Source organism: Scleropages formosus, chromosome 7 (assembly GCF_900964775.1).
Source record: "Scleropages formosus chromosome 7, fSclFor1.1, whole genome shotgun sequence".
In the NCBI taxonomy this organism is placed as follows: domain Eukaryota; kingdom Metazoa; phylum Chordata; class Actinopteri; order Osteoglossiformes; family Osteoglossidae; genus Scleropages; species Scleropages formosus.
Genome location: NC_041812.1, coordinates 7,804,748 through 7,823,179, shown reverse-complemented (window position 1 = coordinate 7,823,179; position 18,432 = coordinate 7,804,748). Strand labels below are relative to the sequence as shown.

The window sequence follows — 18,432 nt, the reverse complement described above, 5'->3', positions numbered from 1 at the left end:
TGGATTCAGAAGGAGTGAGAGAGCTCATTCCTTCTACATTAAATTTATTGAATCCCTGACCTGAACATGGCACCTTAAAAGGATATCATCTGCAGCTCCTAGACTAACTGAAGAAAAAAAAAAAAATTCATCTCAGACACCTTGTAATCTACTGTGTTTGTGCTTGGGCAAACATTCTTGTTTAAATGGCAAAACAAACACCCAAATGTATGATAATGCCTTGGTACATCTTACTAGAAGGATGAGCAAAGCTCTAGGCTGGCAATTTTGTTCCTGGTTTTCCGGCATGAGGCTCCAGGTAACACCCCCCAACAGACATGGACGGGCGATCTAAACAAACATGAAACGGAGGCAGGAAATAAGGCCCTTAAGCGGGGACTTACAGAAAAGATCATTCAAACAGGATTATAGGTTCCCCGTGTCACCAGTACCAGGGGGGTGCCTGAACTGTCAAAGACTCCTGTAAAACAGCAGCAAAGACTGGGACTAACAGACACTGAACAAGGTTCCAGAATTTTTTCCAAGACCCAATGGACAAAACTGGATCTCATTTCATCATATTGAGATGAAAAAATGGCTCCGTGACCGAAAAATCCGCAGGATCGCTCTTCTGTTCGTCCTGACTTCGCCTCTTGTAACAGCCTAGGAATGGCTAGCAAGATGCTCGCATGCAAGTAATCACACCCAGACCACGAGAAGACACAAATCCACTGCTCTGTATGGCTGTGCAGCTGCTGCGAACAGCTGGCCGGCGTCACCCCTCTTGGAGCGAGGGTTAGGGCTGTCCTCGGACGCTAGGAAGGACGGTCGAGATGTTCTCGTGCACCAAACATCTTGTTTCAGGGTTCTCCTCCAGACCTGCAACTTGTGCACATCACTATACTTCGGACAGAAGCAAGAAAAACGGACCGGGTCGTCTTGGGCTAGAAGTTCAGTACCTCAAAATAAAGTGAGCTCTCACTAAGGATGAGGAGGAGACTGTCCCAACCTTCACAGTGAGACACAGAAAGCGCAAACAAAACAACATTATGACCCAGGGGCTCTCGAAATGTCCAGAGGAAGGTGGACGCTACTGGAACCAGGCACTGAAGAACAGTCCACAATGGACTCAGCCTGCCATGACCTTGCAGGCAGAACATGGAGTTTCTGTTTTCCCCTTCACTAGCCTCACAGATACACGAAAAGACCAAACAATGTGATGGAATAAAAAAAAAAAAAAAATACCCTTATCATAAAAGGGATTAATAGTTAGTGTACAGTGTCTCTTTTTTCCTTATTGCATCTGAGCGTAAAGGTGAAAGCAATAGCGTGCAGGGATCAACATCCAAACATCGAGAAAAACCGCTTGGTTCGGTGCTTGTTCATCGCAGGGCTGATTGTCGAGTCCACGATGAGCCGTTGACGTATTCGGTCGTACCATAGGGCCGCAAGCCAGCGACTCAAAGTCTGGGGCGAAACTGCATCACGACTTGCAAAGTACCCTTAAAACAACAACAGGATAATAGCGAAAACAGGAGAGAATAACACGCCTGTTACAGGAGGTGAGCGGGGCCTCCTGACGAGACATGCCGAGGAACCACCACTTTGCGGCCTTGTAGGAGAGACTGCAAAATCAGCAGTTTTCCCTGTTGCCTCTGGCCTTCGAAAAACACACACGTACGCACAAAAATACACACCAGCTTAACCACACAAAAGGCAGAGAGAGACAACCTGCTGTCATCACAAATGTGACCGATTCAACTAGTTGAGGAGTGTAACTTCTCACGACTAGGAAAGACGATACGGTCAACATCTGTGTGGTGGCACGTCAAGGTGAGCGCTCATATGGAATAATTAATAAAGGCACCAGGAAAGGAGCTTCTCTCTATTCCTGTGTACCCTGACGAAGAACGCCAAGCTGCTGTCGAGAACCTTGACGAACGCCGTAATCGGTCTGCTACTCTTGTGTCTCGACAGCCGTTGAGCCCATTTTGACTAATAACGGGGGGGAATATGTGCCATATTCATTTTCCAAACAGAAAGTTCTTGTAAACGCCGCGCTCTCCGAAAGACTTGCCAGCGCTTGCCGAGGGCCAGCTTTTATATTTAAACGTCGTTTCTCACAAGCACGCTCTACCTAAAACACCAGACCGTCGCATGCAAAGGAGAGCGCGCTGACAGAATAATTGCAAAGTACACAACGTGTCGGACGGATTATTCTGTACTGTGGAGACGGGGGCGTTCAGGATGTCATTGCAACATTATGGCCTTGGTGCCGAGCTGCTGTCAAGGTCCAGGGTGCACCAGGCACAGATCAATTTTTAAATGGTCTACAGGTACATGCAGAAATAGAATTTCGCAGAATAATGGTGTTTACAACTATGACTGATATTGATAGATTGCAGGTTGATGGACTTTATAGACTCTGTGGGCTTGGATTAGTCATCTTCACTCATCCAAGTCCAGCAGGTTTTCCAACCGTCCGTAACTTACAGCTCTTAAAAGCACGAAAATGAGTTCAGTCGTGTGAGTAAGTTGAATTAGGCGGTTCACCACCTGGTTGGAATAGGGAATTCCTGGAATTGGTCTTCGAGGACAGCGAGTCAGACACCCCCTGGTCAGTGTGCCGGAAGATCATCCTGACTCCAATTTCCGATGCGGCTTCTAAGAACTGGACCAGCGTCCATGTCGGGAACCGTTTGCCCGTCCTATCGTCAGATTTCCTTATCCATAGTCAAACAGAGCTTTGATGTCAAGATAGGCGGCTTCATTGTTTGGGCCACCCTGACAGCAACGCGGCGCACTGCCATCGCAGAGGCTCCGCACTGGATAAACACTTGCATCAGTCCACAAGTGCTCCATGAGCACCAAAGGGAGCGGTCTGTACAGATATCCATCTTTCATCGATGGGAGAGGCCCATGTGTGCACAGGCAGTGTTTCGCAACAGGATCCTCTATTCTTTACTATGCGAAATCATACTAATGAGTAAAAATCAGACCACCCTGGTCCATTTTCCTTGTAGAAATAAAGCAGTGCATGCATTTTTCCCAGCAAAGCAGAAGTGAACATATATAGCTAGCATTTAAAGAAATGCCTTCATAAAAGAAGAACGGAAACACGCAGATCCCATTAGTTGATGCCCACACTGGGGGAATATAGAGGGCACACAATGCATCATCATTAAACTTACATTATTGCTTTTTCTATAGGGATAAACTGTTTGATAGCACATCCTGAGAGTTACAAATGCTTTCATTGGAATTATATGGCCTAAGAAAAGAGAAGGAAAAAGGAGGGAAAAAACAAAACAACTGTTTCGGCCCAAAAAAGGGCCTCATCTATTTCTGAAGTTTGGTTTTGGCCTCAAGTACACCCTGGTACACCCCCAGCCTCTTTCATGTGTCCCCTTTGCACACCGAGAGCTCAGCTGCATGAACATGATGCATGGAACAAGGGCAGACACAATGTCCCTTTAGAGGAGTAAAACACTGTGGAAGTCCTATGTATTTGCATATTACAAAGTTTCCAGGTCAATTACTCAATTGCCAGGATTTTTATTCTGCAGGGTATTTCTTCATACTGCAAATAGCCATTTATTTTCGGTGTATTTTTAAAGTCAATTCCCATGAGCTTGAGAACTCTCAGCCAAGGGTGGGCTGCTGATAGGCCGTGCTCTTCTCATATTCAGTGCGAAAAACTTTCGTAGCATCCATTGCTCAGTGCATTAAGAGTGAGCCATTTGTAGTACAGGACACACTATGTGTGCCATTCATATGGTGGATCACAGCAAGGATGACACAGAAACCACCATAAATGCTCTTTTATAGCCCTTCCCAGGGTGATGAAAGTTCTGCAGCTCTCCAATGGAGAGTGCTGGATTCAAGACGAGGCAAAGAATAGGGCAGGGACATGTTGCCCTTTCATTATTGTATTTTTAATCCTTGCTCCTCCTATTGTTGTTCCTAAGCAGCACTTTGGAATTCAGTACCAAGCTCCTGGATACCAACAGCAGTACTTTAAGGCTGGCAGTAGCCTGGGGTCTGAATTGGGTGGAGGAGGGGCCATATTTGATGGGATAGAAGTTTGAACAGGTATTCCTTGAGGGCACTCATCCTCTTTCACCAAGTCACGCACCTGTTACCAGAACCTGTCCAGCCATACAGACCGGTTATGTCAATGGCTGAGGTGCCATATGCAAAGCTGGAGCAGAAGAGGTGTCTTAAACAATGCTCCTTATGAGAGGAGAAAAAAAACTGGAAATATTGGGAGGGGTTTTAAAAAAAAAAAAAAAAAACTTTGAATGCAAAATCAAAGCAATGCATACTTTCTTTTTCTTACCTGAAAAGAAATCGTATTAACTGTGAAAGCTAATTTTTCCAAAGTACTTTACAAGTTTTGTCTAATGTTACCATTTTCTAGTGCTAGTATAATGCTTGGCAGGGTAGCAGCTTCCCAACTGCCGAAACAACTGCAGAATTCAAAGGAAACATTTATGCATACTGTATATGTTTAAGATAAAACAGGACCAGACCTGTACTGAACCCTTTGACCCCTCATAAAATGGTACACCAGAAGCTGGTCTGGTGCTAAAAGGTGCAACTTGCACTATACAGTATGGGCTCATTATTTCAAAACTTGGGCTGGAGCTCTGATTAAAATGACATTTATTACCCAACTGCTGAATCTCTCCACATTGAATAAGTTTCTCAAAACACATCTCTTTCGGAATTAATCCCCTAATCTCCTGGGGGGGGGAATTGTGCGATATATGCTGGTTTATATGGTGGTATGAGATAAATTGACTGTACCCAGGAGTCACGTGCCTGCATCCAAATCTCTTGCTCTGTTGGTGTAACGCACTATTGCATTGTTTTCTGGGACACGTCGCTTTGGAGAAAAGCATCCGCTAAATGAATCAGTGTAAATTCCTAACAGCGGTGAACCCGCTTTCCATCCAAAGATAAGTAGCTAACCTTAAGAGGCTCATGCCTTCCGCAAACGCAGAATGCCTCGGCAGAAGTTGCTAGAACGTCATGTCTCAGATTACATAAGAGTAAAATATTCCACGCTTCTGTCCTGTTTATTGTTTGGAAAACATTTTGCGGTTGTTTGGTCCCACTAATCACATTAAGCCAGATTGCCTTCGGTAATATGACTCCTGACAGGGTTCCAAACAGTCGAACATCAACACACTAGTCTTTTGTTCTCGGCTTTTTAAAGACCCTCAAGTGTGCAGACAGAAATGTCTACAGTGGGAAAGATAAGTTCCATGGTTACTATCTGGAAGGACTTGGTACAAGTATGAAGGTAAGCACATACAGGTTATTATGTACACTCTTCCTTAAGGGTACACATGGAAGATTTTTTTTTAATCCCTCAGAATGGCTTCGAACAGAACGTGCAGGTGTTCTGCTTTTTGCCAAACAGTTTTGTGATTGTTGGATCACTCGACATCTTCCAGCAACGGAACAGTTTGGACTGTTCCGAGTTTCAAGAATCCATCCGTCTCCACCCATAAACATGCCTAGGGGCCATGTTCGTGCTGTTTTTGTTATACTGGACATATTTTTTAAAAAAAAAAAAAAAAAAAATGCCGCAAGTCTTTTCACTTCAGCCGCAGCTCTTACTGTTGGTTCAAAATAAATATACGTTTATGACGGAACGCAAAGTGCGTTGAAGGTGACGTCATATCTTTGAGAATACGCGCCAACTGCAATCCAAATGATTTATCTAGCTGTCCTGGCAGCAGCTGCAAAGCTTCAATAAAACAGCGAGAGAAGATAACAGTAAATCAGCCCACAGTTGCTGTAGGTGTTCTGTTGCTCACCGAAAGTGGAATATGTACTTTTCCCCCCCCAAAGGTGACAATTCAACTGTGGCTAAAAAGTAAAGGACAGGAAAACTCCACTGCGCTGCTCTTCATCCTTGGCAGGATTTCTCTCATTAGCCAAACTGATGCCATTAACCTGAATTCAAATACACATTAACCAAGTTATTCTGGGGTCAGCCTTCCGCTCGCTCTTTGGACACTGTCTTGTTTCCAGAGAGCAACACGCTACTGTTTTATAACATAGTGCAACAACTGTCTCTGTTTACCCGCTAATTGCAGTTCAATATTTGGTGTGCAGAGCTATATCCTGCTCTGTGTACACTGTGAATGTAAGGCCCTGTCCTGTTGCTTTGCTGATCAAACCATGCCTCGGTGTCATTGTCCACTTTGCTATGACGGGTTGTGTACAATTGACCAGCGTGTGCACTGCGCGTATGTGTTTAAGGACACCAGAACATGTTGCATCATCCTTGAATCCATTGCATCATCTACCAATAAGGGCAATATGGATGGAAAACCCATTTAGGCCACGCTGGACTCCCATGGAAAGAAGGTCAGAAAACAGCACTGGGTTTACATTAAGAGTGTCATTGTGTCATTGTCACTGTTCAGGTGGGAAAGTCCTGGTGGAAAGATTCCGCAGCAAAAGCTACAAGGTGGTCAGGTGAGCGCAACGCTTCCGCCATTTACACTTCCACATGTGCTGCAGAGCAGCAGATGAGAAGATAGGCCTCTCATTTTTCCAGCCGGAATTAGAAGGCATCTTTCCACTGCAGGCCTGCAACGGCAATAGAGGAATGGTTGGTTCATGGAAAAGCCATTAAAACAACTCAAACCAGAACCTGGACCTTTCCATTAGGAGCTATTTGGGGACTTGTTGGGGGGCATGGGAAACGGAAGCTATGCAACATGGGGAATCAGCTGGCCCTTTCACATTTGGGGTCTTTTATCATCTACACAAAAAAGGTGTCATTACCAGACATTTGGCACATTACAAATACCACATTAAGTTTCTTTATTATGACTCACTTAACCGATGCCTTTCCCTATGGCGACTTATAATGTTAGGTTTGTACACGAAGCTACATACACTGATTTACCCATTTGTACAGACAGGTGACCTCACTGAAAGTAAGGGTAAGTACCTTGACCTACAGCAGAAGCTAAATTTTCTCTCTGGTTTTCCACATTAACGGATGAACCTGAGCAGGTTATAGCGAGGCTAAGTCGCGGGGGAAGGAACTGCAGAGGACTTACTCAGAGGGGAAGGGCAACTGTTGTGAGTGGAGAAAAACATATTTGGCAAGAGAAGTTTCAGGCCTGTCCTGGATTTATCCAAATATGACAATAATTGCCTATTATTTCATGTCCAGCCTTGACTTGCCCCAGAGACCTGGCTTCCTACTGATACGACAGATATGTCTTTAGCGTCCAGTTCCTAGTTGGGTACGAAGTTCTGTGGACACAATCCCCACTGAAGATTGCACAATCAGGACAAGCATCCACCGTGGTGAATCTTCATCAGACAAACATCTAGTGTCTTTCCTGCTCTGAGTTGACAGTTTAGGCCCAGAGGCTTACATGACCCACATTTTACTCATGTACCCTTATATTCAAGACAGCAGGGTATTATTTTACCGAGGTTTGGCCCAAGTACCCCTGCTCAACGATCCAAGAGCTCAGCTCCAAGATTTTCCAGATAAATTTCCCTCAAATTCATTATTGCCACGATACCGAAAGCAGTATGGCAGAGACTTGAGATAAAGTTAAATGTGAAATAGTTGCATAGATGTACACGTCTTAGTCCACAAAGTACACACTGAGAATAACCAAGTTTGCTGTGAGACAAGGCAGTGCTATCATGGTACTGACATCAGTAGCTGCTCGCTTCTGAGCTCAAAGTAGCACTGAGAACTCTTACTGAGTCAGAAGAGGTCTGAGGCCAGTTCTCGGTGAGAGTTAAAAGGCAAGCCTAAGCCTGGAAAAATGACAAGGTTGTGAGACTTTGTGATGAAAAGCAGAACAAAGGAGCTCACTGGTTTCCTGGTTTGACCGAGTTCGCTCTGTTTTACATCATCATCTTGATGACAGGGTCCGTTTTAATGAAAACCAGGTAGAAAATCTAGAGCGATACCTCTAAGTTGATGGCAACCCCAAGTGGCACAGGAAAGTTGGTCAGCAGTCATGAGTCACAGGTCTGACTCATTGAGCTGAAAGTTAAGACGGGGTCCAGTAGGTGTAGGAGCTGGACTCCTCACCGGTCGAGAACGTGTCACTAGCTAGGCCCAACGAATCATTGTTGCTTGTTCGTCAAACTGGAGCAATAAGGACATCACCTGGGCAGGAATTCCGCCTACTAAACCACTCCTCAGCCGCAATGGCTACTCATCTTTGCAGATAAGTGCTTATGAAAGCATTGTTTATGCTGGGAATTTTCCCAGAGCATGAGCCTCAGGGGAAAATCAGGACTTTGGCAACAGCATTCACACCTGATATTGTCTGCAAGTCACTCAGTCAGAACAGGAGGAAGTGGGCGACGTGGGCAGATTGTTTCCCTGAGACCATGCCGCACCATGGTACCCGATTCAGGCATCCCATAGTCCAGCAGAAATCAGACTCGGGTCTGGAAAGGCTATCGGCAGAGGGAGGTGGCAGGAAATCCCAAAATCTAAAGGAACATCCTGACGTTTGGCGTTGGGGGCCTGATAGTTCCGGAGAGGCGGAGCAACGGCACACCAGGGACCCCACTGGTCCCAGACTCTGAGTGGGCTCAGGGAAGGAGAGAAAAGAAAAAAAAAAAAAAAAACCTTCTTTGCCTTTAGAAAAGATCAGAAACATACGGGATAGCAATACAAACGTTATGAGGATTCCATACAGAAGCGGAAGCCATGAAGTCCAGCGTGCAGGGAGCGACACAATGGGAATATTGGATAAAAATGAAGGACAGGGCCGCTACTCAAGTTCGAGCAGCGGGGGCTTGAGGAAATACAAGAGGGGCTGGTGAGAGACATGACTCGAACCTCTACGCCTGCAGCATGGATGGGGACTCGCGATCTGGCAGCTCCACTGCGCTGCACTGAACAGGAAATCTCCCACACATCCCCAGAGGCCCATTCAGCACTGGATAACACAGGAACGTCTACTGTGGACAAAAAAAAGCTTTGAAATTGTGCTTAGAGGGCATCTTGGCTCTGTATGTCTAGGACAGGAGAGAAATCACATCGTGACAACGAGGAGAAGCACGGTATCATGCACGGCAATGCATCGACTTTGCGTTCTGTGGAAACAAACGTACAATTTCAACAGAAGTTAATGCACCGGCCACCAAATGAGTCATTTCCAGTTTCACATGGCATAGTGTAAAAATACAGCAATTTATAAGGATTAGAGCTGGTGCCCTTACTTACCTTAATTCAAATATCAGATTCCTACAATGTTCGAAGTTTGTCATTTAAGTTGGTTGCATGGTTGTACCTGCACTATTTTCCAAAGATCTTTGCAGCAAAAGTTTCTTTTTGCTGGTCCGGTCAAAGACAAAAGGGCACCAGTGTTCTTTTCCAGGGCAGCCACGTACCGTGACGAGGTGAGATCGAAAACCAGCTCACCTCCAGAATGGATTGTGGTACCGGGGTTAGGAGCAACACCACCCTGACATCGTCCGGCTCGGACTTTACGGAAATAGTTTTTACAGACTACTGCCACCTTGCCATGGTCACAGTCCCCCATTCTTGATACAAAAACCACAAAACCCTTCTATTTCTGCCTCTGATGCTAATCATTAGTCCATGCAATAATCCTCAAGCTGCTGTCAAAACAGATTTATTTTATTTGCATCAAGCAGCTATCTCAACAGGAAAAATACTGACAAGTGCACAAGTGATTTATGACGCAACGATTATGAGCATTTCATAAAAAGCAGGACAAGCATCCTGCACCATTTAAAGGAGTTAACCGAATTAGTAACGAGTACAATATCCGTCTGTGAGGATCGACTTGCACTGTAAAGTAGCAGGAAGAAAAGCACTGGGTTTCAGAAGATAAAAATATTATTGATATTAAACACGATTCACTGTAGCTACAAGCACAGCACAGCTCGTCTCGACAGCTTTGTGTTTGTTCACCGTGTATATGGTGCTTAACACAGTAGTGGAGAGCTTCACTACTGCATGTGAGAAAAGCAAACCTAAAATATGGCTTCAGAAGTATAATTTAACACTTGAATTGCTCCCCAAGCTCTCCACACATGTCAGTTATCAGCTGAGAATCTAAAGCGTTTTTCAGAGTATGCAGCACTCGGTTCCACATCTCCACACCATCAGGTTGGCCAAGTGTTTATCTGGTTCAGGACAAGGAGATGTAGCTCGATCCGCTCTCAAAGCAAATACTTTCGACACATGTAGACGTAATGCACGTAAACTGCAAGTAGATGCCTAATGGCCATAAAAGAGGAGGGTAAAGAAAAACACTGGGTTCTTTGTTTTAAAAATGCTCGAAGTCAACAATGTCGTGGAACACCCTTTCCCATTTGTAGAAAATAGCAAATCCAGATGCATTATTAAAGAAGGATTAAGACACAGATGCAGGGGAAGAAGGCCGGAGATGCAGGTACCAGATGATCTCAGTGATTTCAAGGCTCACAGGTTTGGCAACAGTTTAGATCCAGCATCCCACTGTAATCCCAGATGGCCAGCGCAGCACACATTCCCAGTAAATTCACCTATGCTGGTGTACAGGACCATGGCCAAAAATATTTGAGGCATGTTTTCTTATCAACTACTTCTGAACTCGCATAACAGAAGGGAGATGGGGGGGAATAAACTTTTATAACAAACTAAGCACCTTTCATGTTGAAGGAGATGGACGATCTATTTCCCTTATAAGGTAAGAACTTTGCCAAATATTATGCTTAAGTGCATTTAAAGCTCATTTGCAATAAACAAGGAAAATATGAAGGACAGGAGTTCCACGACCAGGAATGACAACAATAAAACCACTGCAGTCCTTCATTTTTATCTTCATACTGATAGTTTGCCACTTGGTTAGCCTTGCAGAGTAATTATAATGCAGTTAATGGGATTTTGACTCATTATTATTATTATTTAGCTTATTCTATAGTCCAAGATAAGTTGCATTGTTTTGCTATGTTACACTAAGCTACTTACAATTATGTTTATAAAACTGGAAGATTTTTACCGTAGCAATTTGGGTTTAAGTATCTAGATAAAAGAATCAAGAAAACAGGAACAGAGATTCAAACCAGTATCCTTTAACTGGAATGTGATGGTTCTAACCACTACCCTACCTGCTGCCCCTAAACTGTCAGTAAGTAATTGTTACAAGAGGTAGGCTACACAGAAACTGAATGGCTATGGCTATATTCCTATTAGCTTCATGTTGTTAAGCTGCGAAATCAATCAGTCAAAAGGGGTATTAACCGTCAGTGTTTCTGTTATAATGATTTATGAACCTCAGCCTCCCTTTGCCCAAAATATTGATGCACCAACCTGTCCAAAATTCCTACTTTGCAAAGGTGGAAAACTCTTTTCGTCCTGTATGTGGTACACGAGAATTGTAGGAGACCATTGTCCTGCCGCCACCACCTTATGCAACACTGCATGGCGCAAATCACTAGTATTAATTTACAACATTTCCAGGTAAAAAAAAAAAAAAAACCATGCTAACACAGCTCCCTTGGCTACTGATCAAACGTAACACAAACACAAATATTACGAAATCAATGACCTTGGGATCATCCAAACTTTCTGGGTGCTGCTATATTCACAACAGCTACATTTTCAAAGGACGAGTCTGGTGTTGCAATAGCTCCAGTGAATTTTCAGTGAAGGATGACAGGTTGCTGTGATACAACCTATAGAGAAGACATGCCTTGTCTCAGGCTGAACAAAGAGAAAGACACGCAAAAGGTTATATTACGAATAGTTCCCATGGCAGCACCAATCCCTGATCAGCCATGTCACAGCGAGTACCTCCTACCACGTGGCCACCCTGACAGCAACCAGTAACAAGACATGCAACAGTTTATGTTTATTCATTCAGCTGATGCTTTTCTCCAAAGTGACTTACAACATCAGGCTACTTAGTTATTTACCCATTTATACAGCTGGGTAATTTTACTGGAGTAATTTTTTTTTGGATGAGTAACTTGCTCAAGGTGGGATTTGAACCTGTAACCTTTGGCTCCAAAGGTCACAACTCAAATCAGCATGTGACCAGCTATCCTAGCTCAGCCAGCAGGGCAGCAGTAGTGTCAAGTGTGAACAGCTTTGGGATGCTTGTCCAGGTTTGGATCCTCGTGTAACAGTGGACCAACCAAATGTTGCACTCGCTACAGAACGATTACAAAAAGGAATGGCTCCGCGTGGGCGCCCTACTACCTGTCTCCACAATGATACTTCTTTCTCTATTAGGTTGTTTGCAAACTCTATGCAATCTGTTTAACAAAAGTACTCTTTGTCAGTTTAAAAGCCTTATTGAATTAATCTAGAAAATTTAATAGCAGAAAAACATAATTGCAGTAAAGAAATCAGCCACTAATCTATTTTACTTGGCAAGCAGTAGGGTTAATGGAAGCAGGATTTAAGACTGACGAGCAGCATAATTGCACACGACACATCACGGAAAACCACACAGGCTGAAACATCTGTGTGACCCATGACCCCGCGATCCTCGGGAACACCAGAAAAGGGACTGCGCACCTGGGAGCGACGTTAGGGTAATAACAAAGACCACTTCTTTCCCCTGAGCAATTGCACATTTCAGGATTCTGTAGCGTAAATCTTTGCTGGCCTGAAGCGTCTGGTTTGGGTAGCTGTTCTGCTGTACTTAGAAAAACTGTACACTGGCACCAAAACAAATTCACACTTGTTATGGCTTCCCAAAGAAGGGAAAAAGACAAGAGATCGTGCAAACACCCAGAGGCCTGAGACACACATCTCGCTCTTATTTACCTCTGCAGAGGCACTGGAGCCAATAATAATGACTGGGAGATATTCTATGAGCTCTTTGAGAACTTTTATCTTCCCAGCACAAGGACAGACCCTTAACCCCACGTAGCCTTCTGTATGTGAAGGAAGATGAGCATACAGAGGTCATGCATCCCCACACACACATGGACCATGGTGTCCCTGAATGGGGGTCACATGCAAACCGAATGAAAACATTTCACACGAACACGTTCTGTCACGAGTGGTTGCAGCCTTCAGGGCAAACGCCTTTTTGAAACAGGATGAAGGTAAATCATGGTGTACAGCACATTTAGGCCAAGCCAGCATTGTCGTAACTCTTCCTCTTTGAATACTTAATACACTTTTTATATTTCCCCTCTCTAGAGGTATTAGAAGATTAAAAAAAAAATATATAACTTGTAGCAATCTGAATAAACTATTTTATACATTGCCTTAAAGCAGTTTCTCAAAGCACTTTATTCTAAAGAAGAAAAATTCAGGTTACAATTATAAAACAGTTTACAATAAATGTTTTCATTTTAACGTACAATAAAAACAATATGATAAGGTAGAGAGCAAAATAGCACTAAGATAAGGGAAAGGGAGCAATGAGGATAGGAAGAAGGGAGTGCAAAAATGTATTAAAGTGATTTTAAACATCTGGGTGTTAAACCCCTCAATATTAAATCACCTACCTTTGTAATCACTTTCAACCCCTAATTTTACTGCTCCCAAGAGACTAAACCGCATTCAAAGGAGCAAACTTTTTCTGCAAAAATAAATGTGCTCCATTCTGCCTGCGCTTTGTTATGGGATTTTCTTGAGTTACGATTCTTGCCTTCAAGCTAAAGTGAAACTCTGGCCAGACTAATCCTGCAAAACCGTGCAGCGTAATCCCATTCCTAAAACCTTCTCTGTAACTGTCAAACGCGAGTCGAATTTTACGTAAACAGAGGATAAAAATGACAGCAGGCCCGTGTTTTTCCCAGGGTGACACCTGCAAAGAGTTGGAGCCACAAAAGACGGCAAACCTGCTAGTCTTTGTTTGGACTCGCTGTTTGCTCAGTTGACGGCGACGCAAATGCCTGCACAATTGCCATCGCATCCATCATCCGATTACAGGACGCTGACAGCTCCCCGCGCCCTCAGAATGGCGAGGTGCCATGGCCCGCAAAGGACCCCCGGCACTCGCAAATCCCAAGGTACGCAGCTTTTCAGAGACGAGAGCCAACTTTCATTAATGGTTATCAAATTCCTGAAGAGCCAATAGACTTACAATCAGCTGTCACACCTCATGTCAATTACAGGTTCGGTGTGAATCCTGTCACTGCTTGCTGAGATCTATCAGAAGCTTCTGGATTCCGGCCCTTTCTGCGAGACGGACAGGTGTTCCTTCCGTGCGCAAAGCCGGTGAGACACACACCCCATTCTGAGGCAGGCATGCAAAAAAAGAACGAGAGCGCCGGCCAGCCTCAGCCTGAGCGTGAAGGACCAGCCGGGCCGAGCTGGTTTCCAGCCCATGGTAAGGAACTCCTACCAGTTCACATGGGTCTCAAAGCCAACTTGCGAAAATGATAACGCAAGACGTGAGCCATGCCAACTGTCGCCGGGAGGACTGAGCCAAATCTGTCACAGGCAATCTGTGCCTATACACTCTACGCTGTTTATACACTGTTTATACGCTGTTTATACCGTACCCTCGAGTGCCTCGGAATACTCCGAGTCCTAATAACTCTTCATGACACATTTAGACTGGCCCCTGTAAAGGCGGTGAAAAGGAGGAAAACAAAATAGACTGAAGTGTCCATAAAACTTCAAACACCGAGTAGAGTGCTCGCTCTCTGGTGGACGGATTTTGTGCACATTGTCAGCAATGTGATTTTGCGTTTCCACTAAGAGGGAATCGAGAAAGCGATCCATGACGTGAGCAAAAAATATGAACGAGCCTTTGGTAATAATGAGCTGATTATTTGGCAATAAGTAAGGATACCCACATACATTTACAGGAGCAGCAGGTAGTGGTTTACCAGGGAGATGCTGCTCTTTTTTTTTTTTTTAAAATTGTCAACATATTCAACCTGACGCTCCAGTAAAGGATCCAGCCACACAAATATGCACGATTGTAACTCAAACTGAGAGGGGGAAAAAAGCGATGCGCTTGCTTTGGGTGCAAGAACAAATGAAAGCAGAGATTTAAGCGGCTGAATCAAAGTGCAAACCATCTGTCACCAGCTGGTCCAACCTGCAGAATCCTGGGGCTCGCAGGAACGGCTCCATTAAAGCGGTCTGGAAAAACCTGAGATGGTTTACAAACGCAAGCTGCACCAAGTGAGGGTGTGTTAACAACTGGAGAATATTTACAAACGGCCAGGTTTACTCTACTTCTCCCTGATAAACACGCTGGAGCGGGCGGATGTGTGTATGTAAAGGAAGATGTAAGCTGGAAGGACCACTCATCTTGTGCGACGTTTGGCCTTTTGAAAATCATACACCGTGCTGCACACCCACATGTGACCACACACCGCATGCGATAGAGGATGCGCTACTAGTCCCGAAATGGCCAGAATTTCAACCAACGACATACTCTACTCTTAGATCTTAAACCTGAGGTTATTAAACAGAAACCCAAGGGGGGCATGCAAGATGTTTCTGTATTTTTTTTTAAATAAGGAATGGGTTTACAGTTTATATATTCAATTAAATGTTTATTATGATACATGATAGAATTGCAGTGCATATCTTTGTAGTACAGTTCCACACCCTGTATGAAATTGTTAAAATAAATATTGGATTTGCAAACAAGTAAAGCCAATTAAAGCAGCCCAGAAAATGTTTTTTTTTTTTTCATGACGGACACAATAGTACTAGTCAGATTAAGTTGTTCTGAGTATTTCCTTTATTTTATTTATTTATTTATTTTTTTAAAACTAGAGATGAGTAAGTGCACTGTGTGCAAGTCATGTGTATGTGTGAGAAACTCTGGAAACATCACAGGAGAGGATGTCCAGACCCCCCAGTTCAGCTCTGTTTCCAGACAGAAAACGCAACAAATCACTTCCATACTTCCCCATTTTTCATTCTGGACCCTAACCCCCCCCCACTTCTCCAACAGGACTCGTAACACCGGGACAGAATTTAACAGAATACACCGTAACTACAATTCATTGCAAACTCATACGCCTTCTTCTTATGAGACTCATTTATAAGACTTCCCTCTACTGCCTGTATATTCAGAGATGCCCCCCCCCTTCTTAAATGTGGGACATGGGACGGTGACCTTGTACCCCCAGCCTCAGTCACAGGTTCCTTTGAGTTTGAACAAACAACCTACTGTCCATTGATAGTGAGAAGAAAGCAGTCGGGGTCAAATACAGACTTTACCCTTACTGAGGTGTTCAGTCAGTGTATAGACCCTTATTCTACACTGACTTTCATGATTGTAAGACAGGTATTACTGCGCTTTCCCGTGTCCGGAAGGTCACTCTCGGTCAAATATAGTGTTTTACTGGAACCCCAGTTGACATGGCACTGCCCACCTCCGGGGTGTACACCGTTTCACCACCATTACCACAAAGTGCAGTAAATCGTATTTACCGAAGTTCAGCAGCCGGCGGTGGCGGAATGAAGGTGCGGCGCGCAAAAAGTCGCGGCCAAGTAGTGGCGCGTCAAACGGGGGAAATACCGCGGTAAAGTGACAATCGGGTCGATTCACTGACTCAATTGTCATTGATTGACTGACTGGTCCGTTAGTGTTTTATATTCGCAGCCCCCGCGCGCAGGTGAGACCGAATCCAGCCAGGTGTGTAGAGGACCCTGGTAACTTTTACACCACCGCAAACCAGGAAGATCCCGACCTTTTTCCCTTCTTCTTTCTTTTCTTTCCCACGCTGGTTTGGAGAAGAAGAGAGCGAGCGAGTCCGACCCCCCCGCCGGTGTCCCACACACACACACACACACACACACACACACGTTTCGTTACCTCGTCCTCGAGTCGAGAGCCCGGCGACGTTGGGTTTCACTCACCTTTCTTTTCCCGCAGAGCGCAGCAGCCCAAGGGAAGCAGGAGGGCGAAGACGAGCGCAACTCCAGCAAGTCCTCCAGATCTTCCAAGTGCTCCAGCCCCAGCAGCAGCTCCAGGTCGCGGCATTGCCACGGATCTTCTCCAGTTCCTCATTCTTTCCTCTTCAACGGCGAGCAACCGGCTCCTCATTCCATACCCAGTTCCCTCAAAGGAACAGAACAGGTCTCTTCAATGGGATTCGACCCTCTTCTGCTCCTCACGAGATGTCAGGAAGAGAAAGACGGAGAGGTGCGTTTTCTGACGGCGTGTCCGCTGGACCTTCTCCTCTTTCTCCTTCCCCTGCGCTCGGGAACTTTGACAGCTCCTCCTTCGGCTCCTGCCTTGCCATTCCAGCGCGGGGCCGCCGAGCGTGACGTCAGCAGAGGGAGGCTCTGCAATCAATCGAGGTCCGCGAGCGCGCCGAGCGGCTCGCAGCTCCTTACCGTGCGCTTCACGCCGGTGATGCCTTTTTATTTTTTAATGAAGAAATCGCTACTTTAAAAACTGAAGGGGGGGGGGAGAGCGTCATTGTGCTCGCAGCGTTTCCATGTGTGTTGGTGTACTGTACCTGTTTACCTGATCTGCCCAGGGCACGTGATGGGAGGGGTCGGGTGCTGCTGGTGTTTTGATGAGCTTTAAAAACTGCAGCTGAAGCCAAAACATGACAGGATGTCCCAGAAGTGACACTGCAGCTGTTCAGCACTTGAGAAAGGTGTGTCACCCGAACCCGTGTTGCAATTTACATTGCGGTGATATCAGGACCCCACAACCTGCTGGTAGGTTAGTGTGTTGCTGCTTTGATTTCTTTTTTTTTTTTTTTTGCAGAATTGGCTTCTTACAGTCAGTGGCTCTAAGCAAGGACACAGACTGACTCAAATTCCACACCCAGATGGACTTTATGTTACATTAATTCATTTACCTGATGATTTTCTCCAAAGGGGTGCAGTGGTGCAGCAGGCTTGGTCGGGCCCTCTCTGGTGGGACTGGGGTTCGAGTCCTGCTTGGGGTGCCTTGTGATGACCTGGCGTCCAGTCCTGGGTGTGTCCCCTCCCCTTCCAGCCCTGTGCCTTGTGTTGCCAGGTTAGGCTCTGATTTGCTGTGACCCTTCTTGGGACAAGTGGTTTCAGCGTGTGTGTGTGTGTGTGTGTGTGTGTGTGTGTGTGGGGGGAGCTATTTTAGGGTAAGTACCTTGCTCAAGGCTGCTCCAGTGGGAACCTGTGATCTTTGTATCCAAAGGAACCAGCTCTACCTGCTATGCTACTGGCTGTCCCATAATTTATAAAATGTATAATTTATTTCATTTTTCCAAAGCTGCATCAGTGGGCCAGATATGAATTTATGTATGGGTGGGGGGTCGAAAGTCTATGGAGTTCAGCCTGTGCACAATAACAGAACATAACATGTTTACAAGCTACTTGTTTTTCTCTCTTTTAATAAGCCAAAGAGATTCAAAACCTAATTTCCAAACAATATAAACTCCCCAGCCCACATAGAGCAGTTCTCATTATGTTAGAAATGGCACAGACATTCAAACAAATCCCCTTATGGTCACATTGTAATTGTTATTTAGTTACTAAGGAGATGTTCCTATCCTAAG

General features: G+C 44.9%; 1 protein-coding gene across 1 annotated transcript in view; it reads right to left on the bottom strand.

The window, feature by feature from the left end:
* The window catches only part of egfra (epidermal growth factor receptor a (erythroblastic leukemia viral (v-erb-b) oncogene homolog, avian)), a 56,531-nt gene extending 39,303 nt beyond the window's left edge, over positions 1 to 17,228 (bottom strand). The window contains exon 1 of the mRNA XM_018757707.2: positions 16,799 to 17,228. Within this exon, the coding sequence (XP_018613223.2) occupies positions 16,799 to 16,985 (187 nt within the window). The 5' untranslated portion in view covers positions 16,986 to 17,228. The remainder of the gene's footprint in view (positions 1 to 16,798) is intronic.
* Positions 17,229 to 18,432: the final 1,204 nt, after the last annotated feature.